General features: G+C 37.3%; 1 protein-coding gene across 2 annotated transcripts; it reads right to left on the reverse strand.

The window, feature by feature from the left end:
• Nucleotides 1-595: 595 nt before the first annotated feature.
• Nucleotides 596-15,659, reverse strand: LOC661831 (aminopeptidase N-like protein). Of its 2 annotated transcripts, XM_064356002.1 has the most exons (44): nt 15,031-15,659; nt 14,671-14,982; nt 14,443-14,626; nt 14,242-14,398; nt 14,115-14,196; nt 13,891-14,059; nt 13,649-13,844; nt 13,271-13,548; nt 13,042-13,223; nt 12,671-12,994; nt 12,546-12,624; nt 12,095-12,495; nt 11,349-12,008; nt 11,024-11,302; nt 10,808-10,979; nt 10,607-10,763; nt 10,479-10,560; nt 10,263-10,431; nt 10,019-10,214; nt 9,605-9,882; nt 9,376-9,557; nt 9,007-9,330; nt 8,887-8,962; nt 8,588-8,837; nt 6,934-8,245; nt 6,728-6,887; nt 6,518-6,683; nt 6,197-6,471; nt 5,968-6,152; nt 5,741-5,917; nt 5,547-5,693; nt 5,248-5,502; nt 3,387-4,178; nt 3,038-3,337; nt 2,801-2,984; nt 2,596-2,752; nt 2,461-2,545; nt 2,261-2,414; nt 2,030-2,216; nt 1,711-1,982; nt 1,477-1,664; nt 1,255-1,428; nt 1,063-1,203; nt 660-1,012 (listed from the first exon to the last, which is right to left on the reverse strand). In XM_064356002.1, exons 1-44 carry the CDS (start codon nt 15,651-15,653, stop codon nt 718-720), a joined length of 11,418 nt encoding a protein of 3,805 aa, XP_064212072.1. In that variant the 5' UTR covers nt 15,654-15,659; the 3' UTR covers nt 660-717. The 2 variants fall into 2 exon arrangements, with proteins under 2 accessions (NP_001164285.1, XP_064212072.1); NM_001170814.1 differs by lacking the exons at nt 5,248-5,502; nt 5,547-5,693; nt 5,741-5,917; ... (27 more) ...; nt 14,671-14,982; nt 15,031-15,659 and having other exon boundaries at nt 596-1,012; nt 3,387-4,054.
• Nucleotides 15,660-15,666: the final 7 nt, after the last annotated feature.

Raw genomic sequence — 15,666 nt, forward strand, 5'->3', positions numbered from 1 at the left:
ATTTGAAGTTCGCCGCCAATCGTTCTTATTTAATTAAATTGCAACAACGTTTATTTCTTTGTTGAAAAACAGTACCTTAAAAAAGCGTTTTTTGATGCTGCCTTGTAGGAAATTTAAACATTTTACATCTTAAATACAAAAAAAATTACGAAAGATGCAACCAACAATACATTTTCTCTTACTTCTGGTATTACATTTATTAAGGATTGCTAATGAAATTAGTCTAATTATTAACTAATTTGGCCAGCGAGAAGAGTTTCTGACTCAAAAGAAATGCTTAAACACGTAAAAATGGCACAAGTTTTTAATTTTGTTTATCAAAAGTTTCTCACTCACGGAGAAATAGCTGAAACATTATATTTTTGTGCGAATTTCTCGCTCACAAAAATCTAAAACCGCTAGAACTTGTTTAGAATATCTTAAGTCACGATAACGAATAATATAATAACGAATTTTTGGCTTTCTTCGTTAAAAAATGAATGAAACAGCTTAACTCAGCATTATAATTGTGTTTTCTGCTTGTTTCGCCAAAAGTCTCTGGAGTTTTTGACTCCAAACATCAGAATCTCTCGATTGAATAAAAAACGTTGAAACGTTTGTTTTTGTTGTTTATTGTATTCTTTGTTATTTGTACAATTTTGTTAAACAAAAATTCTGGATTAATAAAAAATTCTTCTTTCAACTACTATTACACATAAAAACTATATTAAATTCAATTTAGACAAAATTAAACAGGAGATATCCCGTTAGAACCAATGCAACATTTGCAAACTCAGCCGCGCCGGCATTGTTATCATCATCATCACTGAAATATTTCTTCAATTGTTCTTTTAGCTTGTTATTCTGTTCTATGTTGTCTTGTCCAATTTTAACAGCATCTTGTGCTGCAGTTTTGTATTCAGGCTCAGCCGCACTATCGACGAAATCCGTCAATTTTTGGACTTGATCTACAGTATTAATAAAATCAGCGAGTTCACTGATTAGAGAACTCAGGGTAGACGTAGAACCGAAACTGTAAAAATAAATTATCAAACAAACAACATTTAGAAAAACAGCACTTACCGATTTTTAAAATCGGTTTGATTTTCTTTAATAAAGTCCAAAATGTCATCAACACCCTCGTTCCCGATTGAATAAACCGAAGAAAAAACATATTTCGCATCCTGTCGTCTGACCTTATCCGTTAGGGCTTTTTTCAAGTAACTAAAGTAAAAAAATTAATCAAGAGAAGAGTCAATTTTTTAAATGTTTTACTCTTTTCGCGTGTTAGCATCATTGACGCAACCCAAGCTTTTCAAAATTGTCACTTTCTCGCTTGCCAGTTCAGCACTGTCGTACTGCTTGTCAAGGAAATTAAAATCTTCCGATGCATTTTTCGAATTACTGAGGGCCGTACAATATACAACACTTCTTAAATTAGGATCTGGTCTAGAAGAAAATCGGTATAATTTTTTCTTTTGCAAAATCAAATCGTACTTGTTGGTTTCATTCCCTTTGTAATCATCAAACATTTTTTGGGTCTTGGTCACACAGTCGGACAAATTCAACCTGCAGGCCCACTTCAGGGCCAAAACTTGCTTAAGCGTGTTAATGTGGTTGGTAGTGTTCATCTTATCTATTGGAACCGATTCAACAAAAGTCTTGATCAAATCGGACAAATATTCCTAAAAAGCAAATAAGTACTACCGGTGGTTGTAAAAATCACCTTACATTAAGCGCCTTCGAAACACTATCGTCAACTTTGGGCAAAAGATAGTCAAAATTGGCCAAAGCCGAGTACCAGCTGTAGTACGAGGTATCATTTTGCAGGAATTTTATTTGCCCCAACACTTTGCCGTAGTCTTTTTTGCCCGCTCGGGCCATATTTAGTAAGTCATCCACGATCTGAGCTCGACTGATTTCGTCAATACTTTCAACATCTTTCTCAAGACTTGCCATTATTTTCGACCACAAATTGTCATCGTAATCGACGCGGTAGTACCCTAATTTTCAATTACAGTTGGTGCTATTGGCGTCTTGTAATTCTTACCAACTTGCTGATTGTTTAGAACAATCCAGTCATTCTTTTCCAGAACTGAGTCCAAAGTTAGTTCCTCGTCCGGCAAAAGCCAGGCTTTCGTTTCCGTGTCAGTGAATTCTTTTGAGTTTGATCCAGCGTAAGTTATGGGGACGTACCATTTAGTTTTGGGGGCATCTCCAGATAGAGTAAATGCTTCCTACTTAAAAAATTAAACAAGAAAAAACAGAAAGTAAATCATACCTGACTTATTTTAACACTTTTGTCTGAAGTTGTGACTGTGAGGAGCGGATATCCTGGCTCTTTGGTCCAACTGTGCATTATTTTGGGCATTGATACGTTTAGTCCCTCGGAAAAATTAAAGGAGTTCCAGAGAATGTCTGGTGTGCCAACTTGACTAAAATTCAATAAAAAAATTACGATCGTACGATTGTGTGTCTCACCCCGCGTTCGCAATATAAGTGGTGAGTCCTTGCTTGAAGTTATCCAATTTTTGGAAGTGGTGAACCATTCGCAAAATGCTACCACCTAAAATAATTGTTGTTAACATTGCGCCCTGTGATTTTGTTTGGTAACACCTTTGTTGTACGAAATATCATCAAATCTGCTGGCCATGAAATCAGGATCGTCTACATCCCACGAAAGCGGCAAGGACGTGTTTTTCGAATCTGTGACCAGAGCTGTTTGGAGTTGTTCAATTACGAATTGTTTTTGCAATTCCCAGTCAGTATGTTCCTAGAAATTTGAAATCTCCAACAGGTTTTTTTCCCCGATAGAACTTACAACGTCAGGAGCATGATATTCGAAATATGTGGCGAAACCTTCGTTTAGGAAAGTGTCGCTCCACCAATCTAGAGTGATGAGATCTCCAAACCATTGATGAGATATTTCATGAGCTACCACCGTGACTGTGTGTTGTTTTTCGTAAACAGACGAGTCATTATCATCAGAAAGTAAATACGCTTCCCTATCAAAAAAATCAAAAAAGATTACACGATTAAAGTACAGTTTATTAAGTACCTGTAAATCAACAATCCCCAATTTTCCATGGCTCCTGGGGCCATATCTGGGACCGCCACTTGTACCAACTGACCCGTCTTAATAGCATTAACTTTAGTATAGTCCATCATGACTTGGACGATTTTAGCTGGTACTGCGTTAGCAAGAGCTGCTAAATCTTGGGTTCCAGGTCTGGAACACACTTGGGTCGTAAAATCGTCTTCTTTTTTCACGTCCGTGCACTGAAATTCTGATATGACGAACGCAACCAAATAAGTTGACATGGTTGGAGTTGTGTTAAACTTGGTAGTTTTTAACTTCCTGCAAAACCTTGTCATATTAAAGATATTTGAAGCAAGGCAATTTTTACGCGTTTGGATCTAAAGTAGTTGTTGAAACATTTGGCGTATTTGATAGTGCAGTGTATTTGCTTGGGTACGTAATACTTATATCAAATTCCGCTTTCAAGGCAGGTTCGTCAAAGCAAGGGAAAACCCTCCGAGCCCCTGTGTCTTCAAACTGTGTTGTGGCTAAATATTTAACCTCATCAGAATCCTTGTCCTTGTAGGTACTTAGGTAAAACCCAGCCATTTCAGTATCGCTCAGTGTTCCAGTATATTCAATTTTCAAGGTATAAGTGGTTCCACTAACCAAGTCACTCTTGGCAGTGATTGTCACAAAGTCTGTTTCTGTGTCTGGTCCCTCCAGCTTGTCAAAAATATTATCGGCATCATTTTCAGATAGCTTTATTGATTTAGTATCAATAGTCAGGTTTTTCGCATGGAGTTTGAACGACTTTATATTAGCACTACTGGTGACCACTATTTTGAGTTCAACACTGCCAGAGAAGACTTTACTTGTGGCGAAATCTTCGGCAAGATTTAAATTTAAAGCATAATTTTTGGGTTCCACGTTTGTCGGAAGGCGATTTTCGCTGCCATATTTTTGTATTTTGGCTCTAGAAACATCGTGGACTTGGGTGGGCAAAGCTCCACTGCTCGCAAGCAATAATCCGAAACCGAACACTTGTAACCACATTTTGCCAAACACTACAGTTACGAGGTAGAAGCGTTCTCTTGTATTTATATCATTGTTTAATCTTATCAGTTGTTTCCAAAATTTCCAATGTTTGGAAATAAGGATAAAAGCAGAAATGATTGAACTGATTCATTGAAGCTTTTAGAACAGAAATTGTAGATTCTTATCGATCGCATTCACAGAAACGATCATTACTTAGTTTAATAAAGACGAAAATATTTGTAGTTTCCGGGTATAAAGGCGACAACAGTCTTTTAAATAGCAACCCTTCATGGTTTTAATTTAATTTTGATAAATTGTCGAAATGCAATAACAGAATATACAACTATGAGCTTATTATTTTTGTGAAAAATATTTTGTAGCAAAGCAATTAGATATTTGTCCAGGTTATACCAGGAAATAGTCCGCAAAATTTGTGCATAGAAAGTGCTTGGCACTTGATTTTTTTGTGGTAAATATAGTCTTGTTTCTTATTATTTTGTTGCTATTAAAGTCTAGATCTTGTTCTTGATTGTTCTAACAGCCATCATAAATTTGTTAAGGAAGATGTCTTTTCGGGTAATTTATTGTCCACCTTGTGAACTGCATCTGGTTCTTAGTTTTATTATATTTTGGTTCAGACGAGAATTTAATCAAACAGTTGCATGAAGCATACAAGCACCTCTTAGTGCCGGCTTTTTATTGATTATCATCAACAGACAGAAACTTGACAATCTCCGATTTCATAAAAATCATGTTTAATAATGTGGAGACGAAACCGAAAATCTGTTTAAGAATAATTAGGAGTAAAAGAAACTACAATCTCTAAATTAATTTCAAAAATTTCCTGTTTTGTTTAAAAGTTACAAATATATTTTTCTGATTTTTTTGGTTCTCCATAATGCTATTGACACAAATCTTATCAACAGACTGGTTAATTGAAACTTTATTGACAAGTTTTTGCAATAACAATGTGAGATAATTTTGTGGATATTAGCTTGGTTCAATACGTATTTATCGTGGAGCAAAACAAATATCAAGTGAGAAGTGTTCTAAAAATTTCTTGAAGTATCATGTGATTTATGAAAGAAGACGAAAAATAAAACCAAGTCCGTCTGACACATTTATTTATTATTATTATTATTATTACATATAATTACATAATTCCGCTTTAAGTAATTAATATTTTTGAGAATTTATAAATTAGATATTACTGGTTCATCAAACAGAACATTGCAAATAACACAACAAATGAGAAAATGGCCCCATTCGATCTACCACCAGAAGAAAAGTATTGCTTCAGGTCGGCTTCAATTTTCCTTGACATGTCCATATTAACCGTTGCCGTTCCGATGTTAATTGTCAGATTTTTCTTCTTGGCAAAGTCATGTAATTGATCAAATTGCGTTTGCTTCGTTAACCGACTCGTCAAACTGTGCACAATAGACTGGATCGTTTCATTTTTGTGGCTAAAATTTATTCAAAATTATTTCTAACGTAACTCCATACTTACTAGGAAGATATATTTGGATAATTATTAGCGAGGAATCTTAACGTTACGCTAAAACCCACTGGGCTGTTATTGATAACTGAATTGAAAACCAGTGAAGAGTACTGTCTAGGTATTGTCGAATTTACACCAATTGCTTCAGCAAGATATCTGAAAAATTCTCGTAGCGTCGCAAAAAAATTAACGCAACAAAATACTTGTCCAGTCCATTTTCATTTTTGCTACAACCCAGGGCTTTCAGAATTATTTCTGTTTCACTAGCGTCATTATTTTCACTTAATTTGCTCCGAAGAAACTTCCATACGTCTAATTTCTCATCAGCTTCTCGTTTTAATGTTGTGCAATACGTGGTGAATCTCAAATTTGGCCTTACCCTAAAACCGTCTCATCAAAATTTTGCAATAATTTGAGTGATGTAGAGTACTTAATGCCACTAATGCGATAAGCTTCAAACATTTGTTTCACATTTCGCAAACACTCAGAATGACCTAAATTGCAAGCCCATTCTAACGCCAGCGATTGCTTAAGAGCGTAGATTTGATTTTTGTTATCAACTGTTAACATTGGTACCGATTCGTGCAACGTTATCATTAGGTCAAGCAGGTGATTCTGTAAAAATACTTCAATTCAAACTCGTGATTTCGGGGATTTACCGTAAATTTTTCCTTGATTTCTTGGTCGTTTATTTTGTGTAAGATTGATTCGAAACCTCTAAAGGCGGAGTACCAGGGATAGTACTCAGTTTCAGATTTGAGGAAAGAGAGCCTGTTCAGTAGTGTTATGAACGAAATTTTACCAGCTACCGCTAAACTGAAAAGATCGTCAACAATTTGCGCTCTATTCAGTGTCTCAATAGCGTTAATATTTTTCCCAAGAGCTACTTCTATTCTTTTCCATAAGTCATCGTCATAATAAACGCGATAAAAACCTGCAATACTCTGTCAATAATTTACCAGTATACTGTGTAAAAAAACCTTTTTGGAGACTATTTATTATTATCCAGTCCGTACTGTTAGAAAGTGAGATATTGAGTACCAAATCTTTGTCTGGAGTCAACCACTTCAGTGAGTTGGTACTTCTCGAGGTAGCGTAAGTAACAGGGACGTACCACTTGGTTGTGTAATTGCCACCAAATCGTTTCTGAAACATGGTACTAAAATTTCATCAAAAAATAAGACACATACTTGTGTAATAATTATGCTTGTTTTGTTATTTGCCACCTCCAGGAGAGGAAATCCGGCTTGTGTGGTCCAATTCATGACCCTCTGGCTAAGAGAGTATGATAGATTAGCATGTCTTTCTAAGCTATTCCACAAATCATTCGGTATGGTACTACCAAACATGCTAAAAGTACCAACTGTAAAATAGTCACGGCCCACGATTTCCATACTTTTCCTTCAAGTAGTCCCGTAACCCTAGTGTAAAACTTGTGGTTCCGATGATACTTTCCACCATTCGGAAAACACTGGCGCCTTTATTGTACGTAATAACATTAAATTTGTCGGCTATCGCCTCAAGTGTGGTCACTTCTGAAGACAACGGTACCGATGCATTTTCCGAATCTGCCATCAAAGCACTGTGCACTTGTTCAACGACAAATTGTTTGTCCAATTCCCAGTTTTTCTCGATTTCTGCGGTCGCAAAGTACTGGAAATATCTGGCAAAACCTTCATTAAGGAACGCGTCTGACCACCACTTCATGGTAACTAAATTCCCAAACCACATGTGTGCGATTTCATGGACCACAGTACTTGCAACCCTTTGCCTGTAGTTAGAGGGTTGGTACGTGTCCCAAAGCAGGGCTGTTTCCCTAAAAGTGACCAAACCCCAGTTTTCCATAGCATTGACTCCCAAATCTGGTACTGCCACCAGATCGAGTTTTACAATATTACTAGAATTGTACGCAATTCCTGTAATTTTTTCCATGTGTTGTACAGCTTTTGGTGCTATAAGCAGTGCGTACTGTCTTTGTGATTCAGTACCAGGTCGTGAGCACACGTTGTATGAAATTCCACCAGACAGCGAATTGGTACAAGTGAGTTTTGAGATGATAAAAGCCAGCAAGTAGGTGGACATTTTTGGTGTGGTTGCAAACTCAATTTGATCCAAAGTACCATTACTAACAGTACTGGTTTTTTTAGGAGAAGTGTTTGATAGTACGTTATAGCCTTTGGGGTAAGTGATTGTCAAATCAAAAGTTGCTTTCAAGTCCGGTTCATCAAAACAGGGGAACAGTCGTCTGGCATGCGTTGGGTGCAAGTGGGTAACTACAAAGTACTCGGTCTGGTTACCACTTTTGTAACTGCTTTTATACAATCCTTGCAGATCATGAGAATTGACATTTCCAGTGTAATTTATTGACAAATCATGTTCGTTCTGGGTGAGATTAGTTGACAAATTGATTTGCAAAATTTTGGTGCTATGGTTAAAATTGCAGGTAATATTGGCTTCATGTATTATTTCACAAGAAGTTAGATTTAAATCAGTTGCGTGTATTTCGATTTTGTTAATAGGACTTGAAACATTGATATGTATTGTTGCTCTTCCTTCAAATACATTCGTTTCAAAAAAATTCGAATTGAACGTTAGATGGATGTTGTAATTAAGAGGCACTACAGACTGATTAAGCCGGTTAATTTGAACAGCACTGCTCAGTGACACTGCACTTAAAACGATTACCAATTTTAAATTCATGGTTGGGTCTAAAATAATTATTAAACTTAAGTCAAAATGAATAGAGAAATACGTACCGAAGTGAACACTCTAACAATAGCATCTGTGCCTTGGTACCAGTGATATATAAAGAAGTGTGTGTATTTATTTTTGGCTTAACTTACAATGGTACAATAAAGAAGCTTAGTCAATATTTATTCATACATGATATAAAAGCGTTGCATTACCAGATGCACCTTGATGATGAAAAACAAATTTTTAGAACTAATACTTTTATTCCAATGTGTTTTAAAAATCAGGAAAAATGGAAGAAAGGAAAAAGATGTAAACTTTTATTTGTAAGGCATAGTTTATTGCTCACTTAAAATAACGCAACAAGAATAATGTTATTACGTGAGTTACGATTCCCATCGCTAGAGTAGTGCCTGAATTGTCTTTATCTGGAGCAAATGTTGGGTCAGTGTCGTATGTTATCACGTCCTTCTCGGCAAAATAATTTGCCAACTCAGATTCAAAATGTTGGGTCCATTTTAAGTTAGACAGCGCTTTAGTGAGGCCTGCACGTGCCGAAATTAGCAAACTTTTGGGCAAACCAGGCGTTGTCTCCAGGAAAGTGCTCAACTGAAATTTTCAATTATCGAACGTCCGAAATAAACGAGCAAATACAAGCCTTATCGGTTTGTTCTTTCCGCGTAAACTTGTTTGCTAAAGTACTAAATAAATTACCCATGTATTTACCATCGTGTCTAAAAGCACAATTACTTGGTGCCCTTCTAGTTGGAGAACATACAATTTAATAATTTCCTTGTAATGGTTGAGCAGAAAATCAAAAGCTACGTCTATTCCTTGACGATTGTTTGCCGAAATTGTGGTGAGCACTGAAAGGGCGTCTTGGTGTTTAATCTCCAATTTACGATTAATTGATAGATTGAGATATTTGTTAAGCACAGTTTTCTTTCTAACACATGCGAGAGCCAACGCCAGTGTGGCTCGTTCATCTGGATGTTTCGCTGCTTTTACTTCATTCCAGACGTAATTAAAGTCATTCTCTGGATCAGTACTGAGCTTTAAGCCCGTGCAAAAAAACACAGCTTTCAGGTACTTATTAATTTTCCTAAAACATCCTACCAACTCCACTTCAGGTTTAACGAAATGTTACCTCTTTTTTTTGCTTTGATAAGCTTTGAAATCTGCAACAGCATTATTTACGCACTCTTGAAGTCCCAATCTGCAAGCCCAATGGGTCGCCAAATTCTGCTTCAGAGAGTACATTTCGCTAACGATTGCTTTTTTGTACGGTACTGAATGATAAAAGGTATCCATTAGATTCAAGATGTGTTGCTAGAACACATGGTTAGGTGTGTTGAGACTAAGAAATTATTCAGCACCGAGAATCTTATTCGAATTCGTTTACTTTCGGTCCGTGATAACATACGGGCGATGGCATTTAGAGCAGAGTACCACGGATAGTACGAAGTCTCATTTTTTAAATATCCAAGAAGTTTCAAAAAATCCGAATATGGGTGTACACCGATTTTTGCAAAATTGTAATAATCGTCGATTATTTGTGCGCGGTTTAGTTCACTAATGCCGCCAAAACCAGCTGTCGTGAGGGCGATTTTGATTCTATCCCATAAATTACCATCATAATAGACTCTGTAATAACCTGACGAAATAAAATAATTAATCAGAATGTTTCACCGATAAAAATAGAATATGAAACATTCTCTCTTTATCAGTTCAAATCACAGTTTTTATTTATTTTCAGAGATTAAATAATATGTATTTGTGTTGTGTGTCACCTGTTTGGTTAATATTTAGTACTATGCAATTATTTTTTCCACTCATTACATTGGGAAGAACCAAATTCTTAGTCGGAAGCAACCACGCTGTTCCCGAACCATTTCCAAACTTGTTTGTATCATTTGGTACCGTGTAACTGATTGGAACGTACCATTTATCCTTACGACTTGCTTTACCAGAAGTTAAAAATCTTTGCTACAAATTTACCAACAAATCGCTATTGCAGCATATTTTTGTATTTACCTGTGATATTATAATCTTAAGCCCTTCAGATTTCACTATTACCGTCGGATAACCGGGTCTAATTATCCAATTTTTCATTACTTGATCCAGGGTACGACCCTGTGGTAAATCTTTGGCTGTTGCATTCAAAGCAATCCACAGATCTTTAGGCTTGGTATTGCCAAACTTGCTATAATTTTGGTTTTTTAATTTAATAAACGAATCAAACTACCATACTTGTGGCTTAGATATTTTCGAATTCCGTCTTGAAAATTCTCAGTACCCATAAAATATGCCATCATGTGAAAAATACTGGCACCTAAACGAGTGTAATTTTTTTTTTGCAATTTGTAACTTTGTGATACCTTTGGTGGTCGAAATTACGTTAAATCGACTAAGAATTTGCTGCTGGGAGGAAACCGGCTTAGAAAGGGCCTGAGCAGTTGGAGAGGAATCTATAGCCAGAGCTGCTTGAAGCTCCATTCCTACAAATTGTTTGTCAACCTCCCAGCCAGTTTTGACCTAAAATTTTTTATTAAATTTGCGAAAAAACCGATTTGTTGTACATTTCCCGTTGTAAGGTATTGAAAGTACAGGGCAAGGCCCTCATTTAGGAAAATATCCGACCACCAATGCGTCGTAACAATGTTCCCAAACCACATACGAATGACTTCGTAAACAATATCACTTTTGGCGACTTGTACGAACATATTTTTTGCCCACAACAACTCCATTTCTCTACAAATTCTAATGTAATGTGCTACAAAGAAAAATTGTAGTACCTGAATGCGACAAGTTCCCTATTTTCCATTAAATCAAATGGAGGAAGTAGAGAGCGGTCCAGTTTTGTTATTTTGGACTTGCACGTACGCTTAATTTTACTCCATTTCTCCATAACTTGTATAAATTTCGACCCCGCTTCTGGTTTCGAGCAGAAAAATTGTCTGGTACTTTCGTCAATCAAGCCTTTGTTACAAGCGAAATCAGAAACTACGAAAGCCACCAAATAAGTGGACATCACTGGAGTTTGCTCAAAAGTCGTGACTGTGTAAGAACCATCGCTACAAGAATTTGTAAATAAACTTGTATTACTTGGTGGTACTTTACGTTTTATCAAGTTTGGAAGTACCGGCAGTGTTGCTAACAGCCTTATATTTAGTCGGATGTCTTATTGTGATATTAAATGTGGCTTTATAGCTCGGTTCATCGAAGCAAGGGAATGCTTTACGAGCTGAAATGGGTTCGAATTGAGTCGCTGCTAGAAAAACCTCACTGCCATTGGGTGTCATGTACGAGGTTTTATGGAAGCCGTCCGTTTTTTTCACTCTTAGTTTTCCTTTAAATTCCATTTTTAGGACATAGTTGGTTTGTTCTTCAAGACTTGTGTTTGTTCTAATTGTGAGAATGTCGGTCACGGGGTCACTTTTAAAACTTTGTTCTTCTAACTCAATGAGCAATGAGGCGTTATAAAGGACAATCTTAGTGAAATTAATCCCATTGGCGTGTAGTTTAACTCCAGTGCTATTTTGCAAAGATTCGAACTGTATTTTGACCATTCCAGTGAATGCATTGGTTGCAAAAATATCATTTTTGAGAAATAGTTTGACGTCGTAGTGGGCAACTTTAACGGAATCTTCTGGTAGACGATACTTGTCTGTTTTCTTCTGATCAGTTGGTATGATCAAAATCGTAAACCAAAGCCACTTTAAAAACTTCATTTGAAAAACGTCATGAACTCTGACATCATATCTGACACCAAACTGTTCGCTTTTGCGAAAAAATCAAACTCATTATTACAAAAATGAACGCTTATTTATTAAAGATTTTGTTCGTTACAGATATAAATAAGTCATTAAAAAATAAATCGCAGCCAGAATATTGCGGTGGTAAGGGTCAAAATCCCCGTCGCTAGAGACGTTCCCGAATTGTTTCCATCGCTAGGAGTTGTGGATTTTGTTGTAGTGGACGAAGTCGTAGACTTTGTTGTAGTAGACGAAGTCGTGGATTCTGTGGTAGTCGATGAAGTCGTGGATTCTGTGGTAATCGACGAAGTCGTGGATTCAGTTGTAGTAGACGAAGTCGTGGATTCTGTAGTAGTTGACGAAGTTGTAGTTTCAATTCCAAAATACTCTTTTAATTCTTTTTCAAAATTTTCGGTCTGTTCTAAATTAGCCAAGGCATTAGTCAGGGCTGCCTGTGCTGCTAAACTCACACTTTCGGGCAAATCGGTAGTAGAGTCCAGGAAAGTGCTCAACTGAAAATTTCAGGATAATACAACAAATCATCGTTACTTTATTTACAAACCTTGTCCGTTTGATCTTTTCGCGTAAATCTGTTAGCCAGTCCACTAAAGAGCGAACTAATCGAGTTCATGCTCCCGTAACTAAAAACAGAAAAGTATTGGTGTTCCACAAAAAATACGTACATACTATTCATATATTTTCCTGTAGTTTTTCAACAGAAAATCAAACGCTATGTCCACTCCCTCAGGATTGCTTGTATACACTGACGAAAACACCGAAAGGGCGTCTTGTTGCCGAATCCCTGACGCTGAATCAATTGAATAACCGAGATATTTGTTAAGTACGGCTTCATTTTTGGCACATCCAAGCGCCGACAAAATTGTGGCTTGTTCAGTTGCTAGTCTAACGGTTGTGAAGTCAGTCCAGACGTAGTTCCAGTCGGATTCTGGATCAGTACTGTGCCGCAAACCGTTGCAATAAATCACAGATTTCAAGTTTTTGTCCGGTCTCCTGAAAACCAATTTCCAGTTATGACAAACTGTAAGAAGTGGTCGTACTTTGGCGAATTTTTATAAGTTTGGAAAGCCGCAACTGCTTTATCTACGCAGTCTTTAAGGCCCAATCTGCACGCCCAATTGGCCGCCAAAGCCCGCTTGAGCGAGTATATCTGATCGCTGTCTTTTGGCTCATTGAACGGTACTGAGGCATAAAGTGTAGTCATTTGATCCAAGATGTATTCCTAGAAAGAGTTATTTAGAAGTGTGAGGTACAACAGTAGGGCATTACTGATAAACTCTCGCGTATTTTATCATTTGTTGTCCTTGCTAACATGCTAGAGAAGGCACTAAATGCCGAGTACCATGGATAGTAGGAAATATCATTTTTCAAAAATTTAAGGAGTTCCAAAAGGTCCGAATAGGAGTGAGTACCAATTTTTGCAAAATTGTAATAATCGTCGACTATTTGTGCCCGGTTTAGCTCATGAATGCCACTAAAATCAGTGGCGAATAGGGCGGTTTTAATTTTCGCCCAGAGAGTACCATCGTAATCGATCCTGTAATAACCTGCCGAAAAATATATTTAGCTGCTGATTAGAACGCACAATTCAGATTTTATCGATTCGTCTTAACGTTATCTCGAACAAATATTTGCTTTGTGTGTCACCTGTTTGTTGGTTGTTCAGAATTATCCAATCGTTCGCTTCAGTCAATACATTTGTTAGAACCAAGTCTTCAGTCGGAAGCAACCAAGCTTTTGCAGACGTATCTTCAAATTTGTTTGCATCTCTTGAAGTCGTGTAACTAACCGGAACGTACCACTTATCGCTAACGTTTGGTTCACCCGAAGATAAAAATCTTTTCTGAAATTGAACGAATCATCATTTTTCTTTAAAACTCGTCACTTACTTGCGATATTGTTACACTGAGACCGTCAGATTTCACTTCCAGCACGGGATAACCGGGTGTATTTATCCAATTTTCGATAACTTTAGTCAAAGTAGTACCAGGTGGCAAATCTTTAGCTGTGGTTTCCAAAGCCGTCCATAAATTTTCTGGTTTCGTGTTACCAAACTTGCTACAATTGAATTTTTTTCAAAAAATTTGATTTCATGAAAAAGTACCACCCGTACTTATCGTTTAAATATTTACGGACCCCGGTTTGAAAGTTTTGAGCACCCATGAAATGTACCATCATACGCAAAATGCTACCACCTGAGAGAACAGAACGATTATTTGGTAGTTATGGGTGGGTGGTACCTTTGTTGTACGAAATTGAATTGAACCGACTTGACACTTGGGCCGGCGAGGAAACCGGCCAAGAAACAGCATGAGATGTTGGCGAAGAATCGCTAGCTAAGACAGTCTGGACTTGCGTTACCACAAATTGTTTGTCAAGCTCCCAACTGGGCTCAATCTACAAATATTTATAAAAATTTGCAGAAAACAGTACTGCCATACTTCTGCGGTTCCATGGTATTGAAAATACCTCGCGAAACCCTCATTTAGGAAAGTGTCCGACCACCAATGGGTCGTTACAAGGTTTCCAAACCACATATGGGTTATTTCGTGGGCGATAACATTTTTGATGCTTTGTAAATATGAGTTTGAAGATTCCTTTTCGTCCCATAACAACCCTGTTTCCCTACAAATCCAAATTTATCACCGCTTTCTAACAAAGGATTGTACCTGTATGTGAGGAGTCCCCAGTTTTCCATAGCCCCAGCCGAAAAGTCAGGAATGGCCAACTGGTGCATTTTTGTCATTCCAGACTCGCTGTATTTGATCCCAGTCCAGTCTTCCATAACTTTGACTAATTTTGGTCCCGCTTCGTTTGCAATTTTTCGGTTTGGCGCAGCTTCGCTCCTTGAACACACCAAATGGTGCGTAGTGTCGTCAATCATTGTTTCGTCACACGTGTAATCAGAAACCACAAAAGCTACCAAGTAGGTGGACATTTTCGGAGTTGGTTTAAAAGTAGTAGTTGTGTAAGCAACGTTTCTGAAACATTACATTAAACTAGGAGTTCACAACTTTGTGAAGCTTTACGTTGTGTTAGTCTCTCTGGTACCGTCAGTGTTGCTAATGGCTGTGTATTCAGTCGGATGTGTTATTTTGATGTCAAATACGGCCTTATAGCTCGGCTCGTCGAAGCAAGGGAAGGCTTTCCGAGCTGAAGTTGGCTGGAACTGCGTCGTACCTAAGAAAACTTGGCCACCATCTGGTTTCTTATACGAGCTTTTGTAAAAGCCGTACATTTCATCCGTTCTTAGCTTCCCCTCGTAGATAATCCCGAGAACATAAGTACCAGTGCCAAGACTTGTCTTTGTTCTAATAGTGAGAATTTCAGTCACTTCGTCACTTTCAAAACTTTCATTTTCTATTTCCACAGGTACTAAAAGGTTTGTAAGTGTCACCGTGCTGATGGTTATCCCATTAGCGTGCAATTTAATTTCATTGGTGCTTTGCAAAACTTTTAAATGAATTTCCAGCGTTCCACTAAACACATTGGTATCAAAAACATCCTCCTTGAGAGTCAGTTCGAGATTATAGCGTTCAACTTCAATAACACCTTCTGGTAAGCGGTACTCGACTGCCTCTTGCTGCTCAATCGGTACCGATTGCACGTATGTTAGCAGAATCGTAAAACAAAACCACTTCAAAAACGCCATTTGGAAATTTGGC

The sequence above is a fragment of the Tribolium castaneum genome, chromosome 4, assembly GCF_031307605.1.
Source record: "Tribolium castaneum strain GA2 chromosome 4, icTriCast1.1, whole genome shotgun sequence".
NCBI lineage: Eukaryota > Metazoa > Arthropoda > Insecta > Coleoptera > Tenebrionidae > Tribolium > Tribolium castaneum.

What these genes read in the sequence shown, in the direction of transcription:
- LOC661831 (XM_064356002.1), bottom strand. Translation starts at nt 15,653, where the DNA reads ATGGCGTTTTTGAAGTGGTTTTGTTTTACGATTCTGCTAACATACGTG. An exon ending in AAATACGCGAGAGTTTATCA is followed by an intron (nt 13,224 to 13,270) that starts GTAATGCCCTAC and finishes AACTCTTTCTAG; the next exon opens with GAATACATCTTGGATCAAAT. An exon ending in TACAGGAAAATATATGAATA is followed by an intron (nt 12,625 to 12,670) that starts GTATGTACGTAT and finishes TTCTGTTTTTAG; the next exon opens with TTACGGGAGCATGAACTCGA.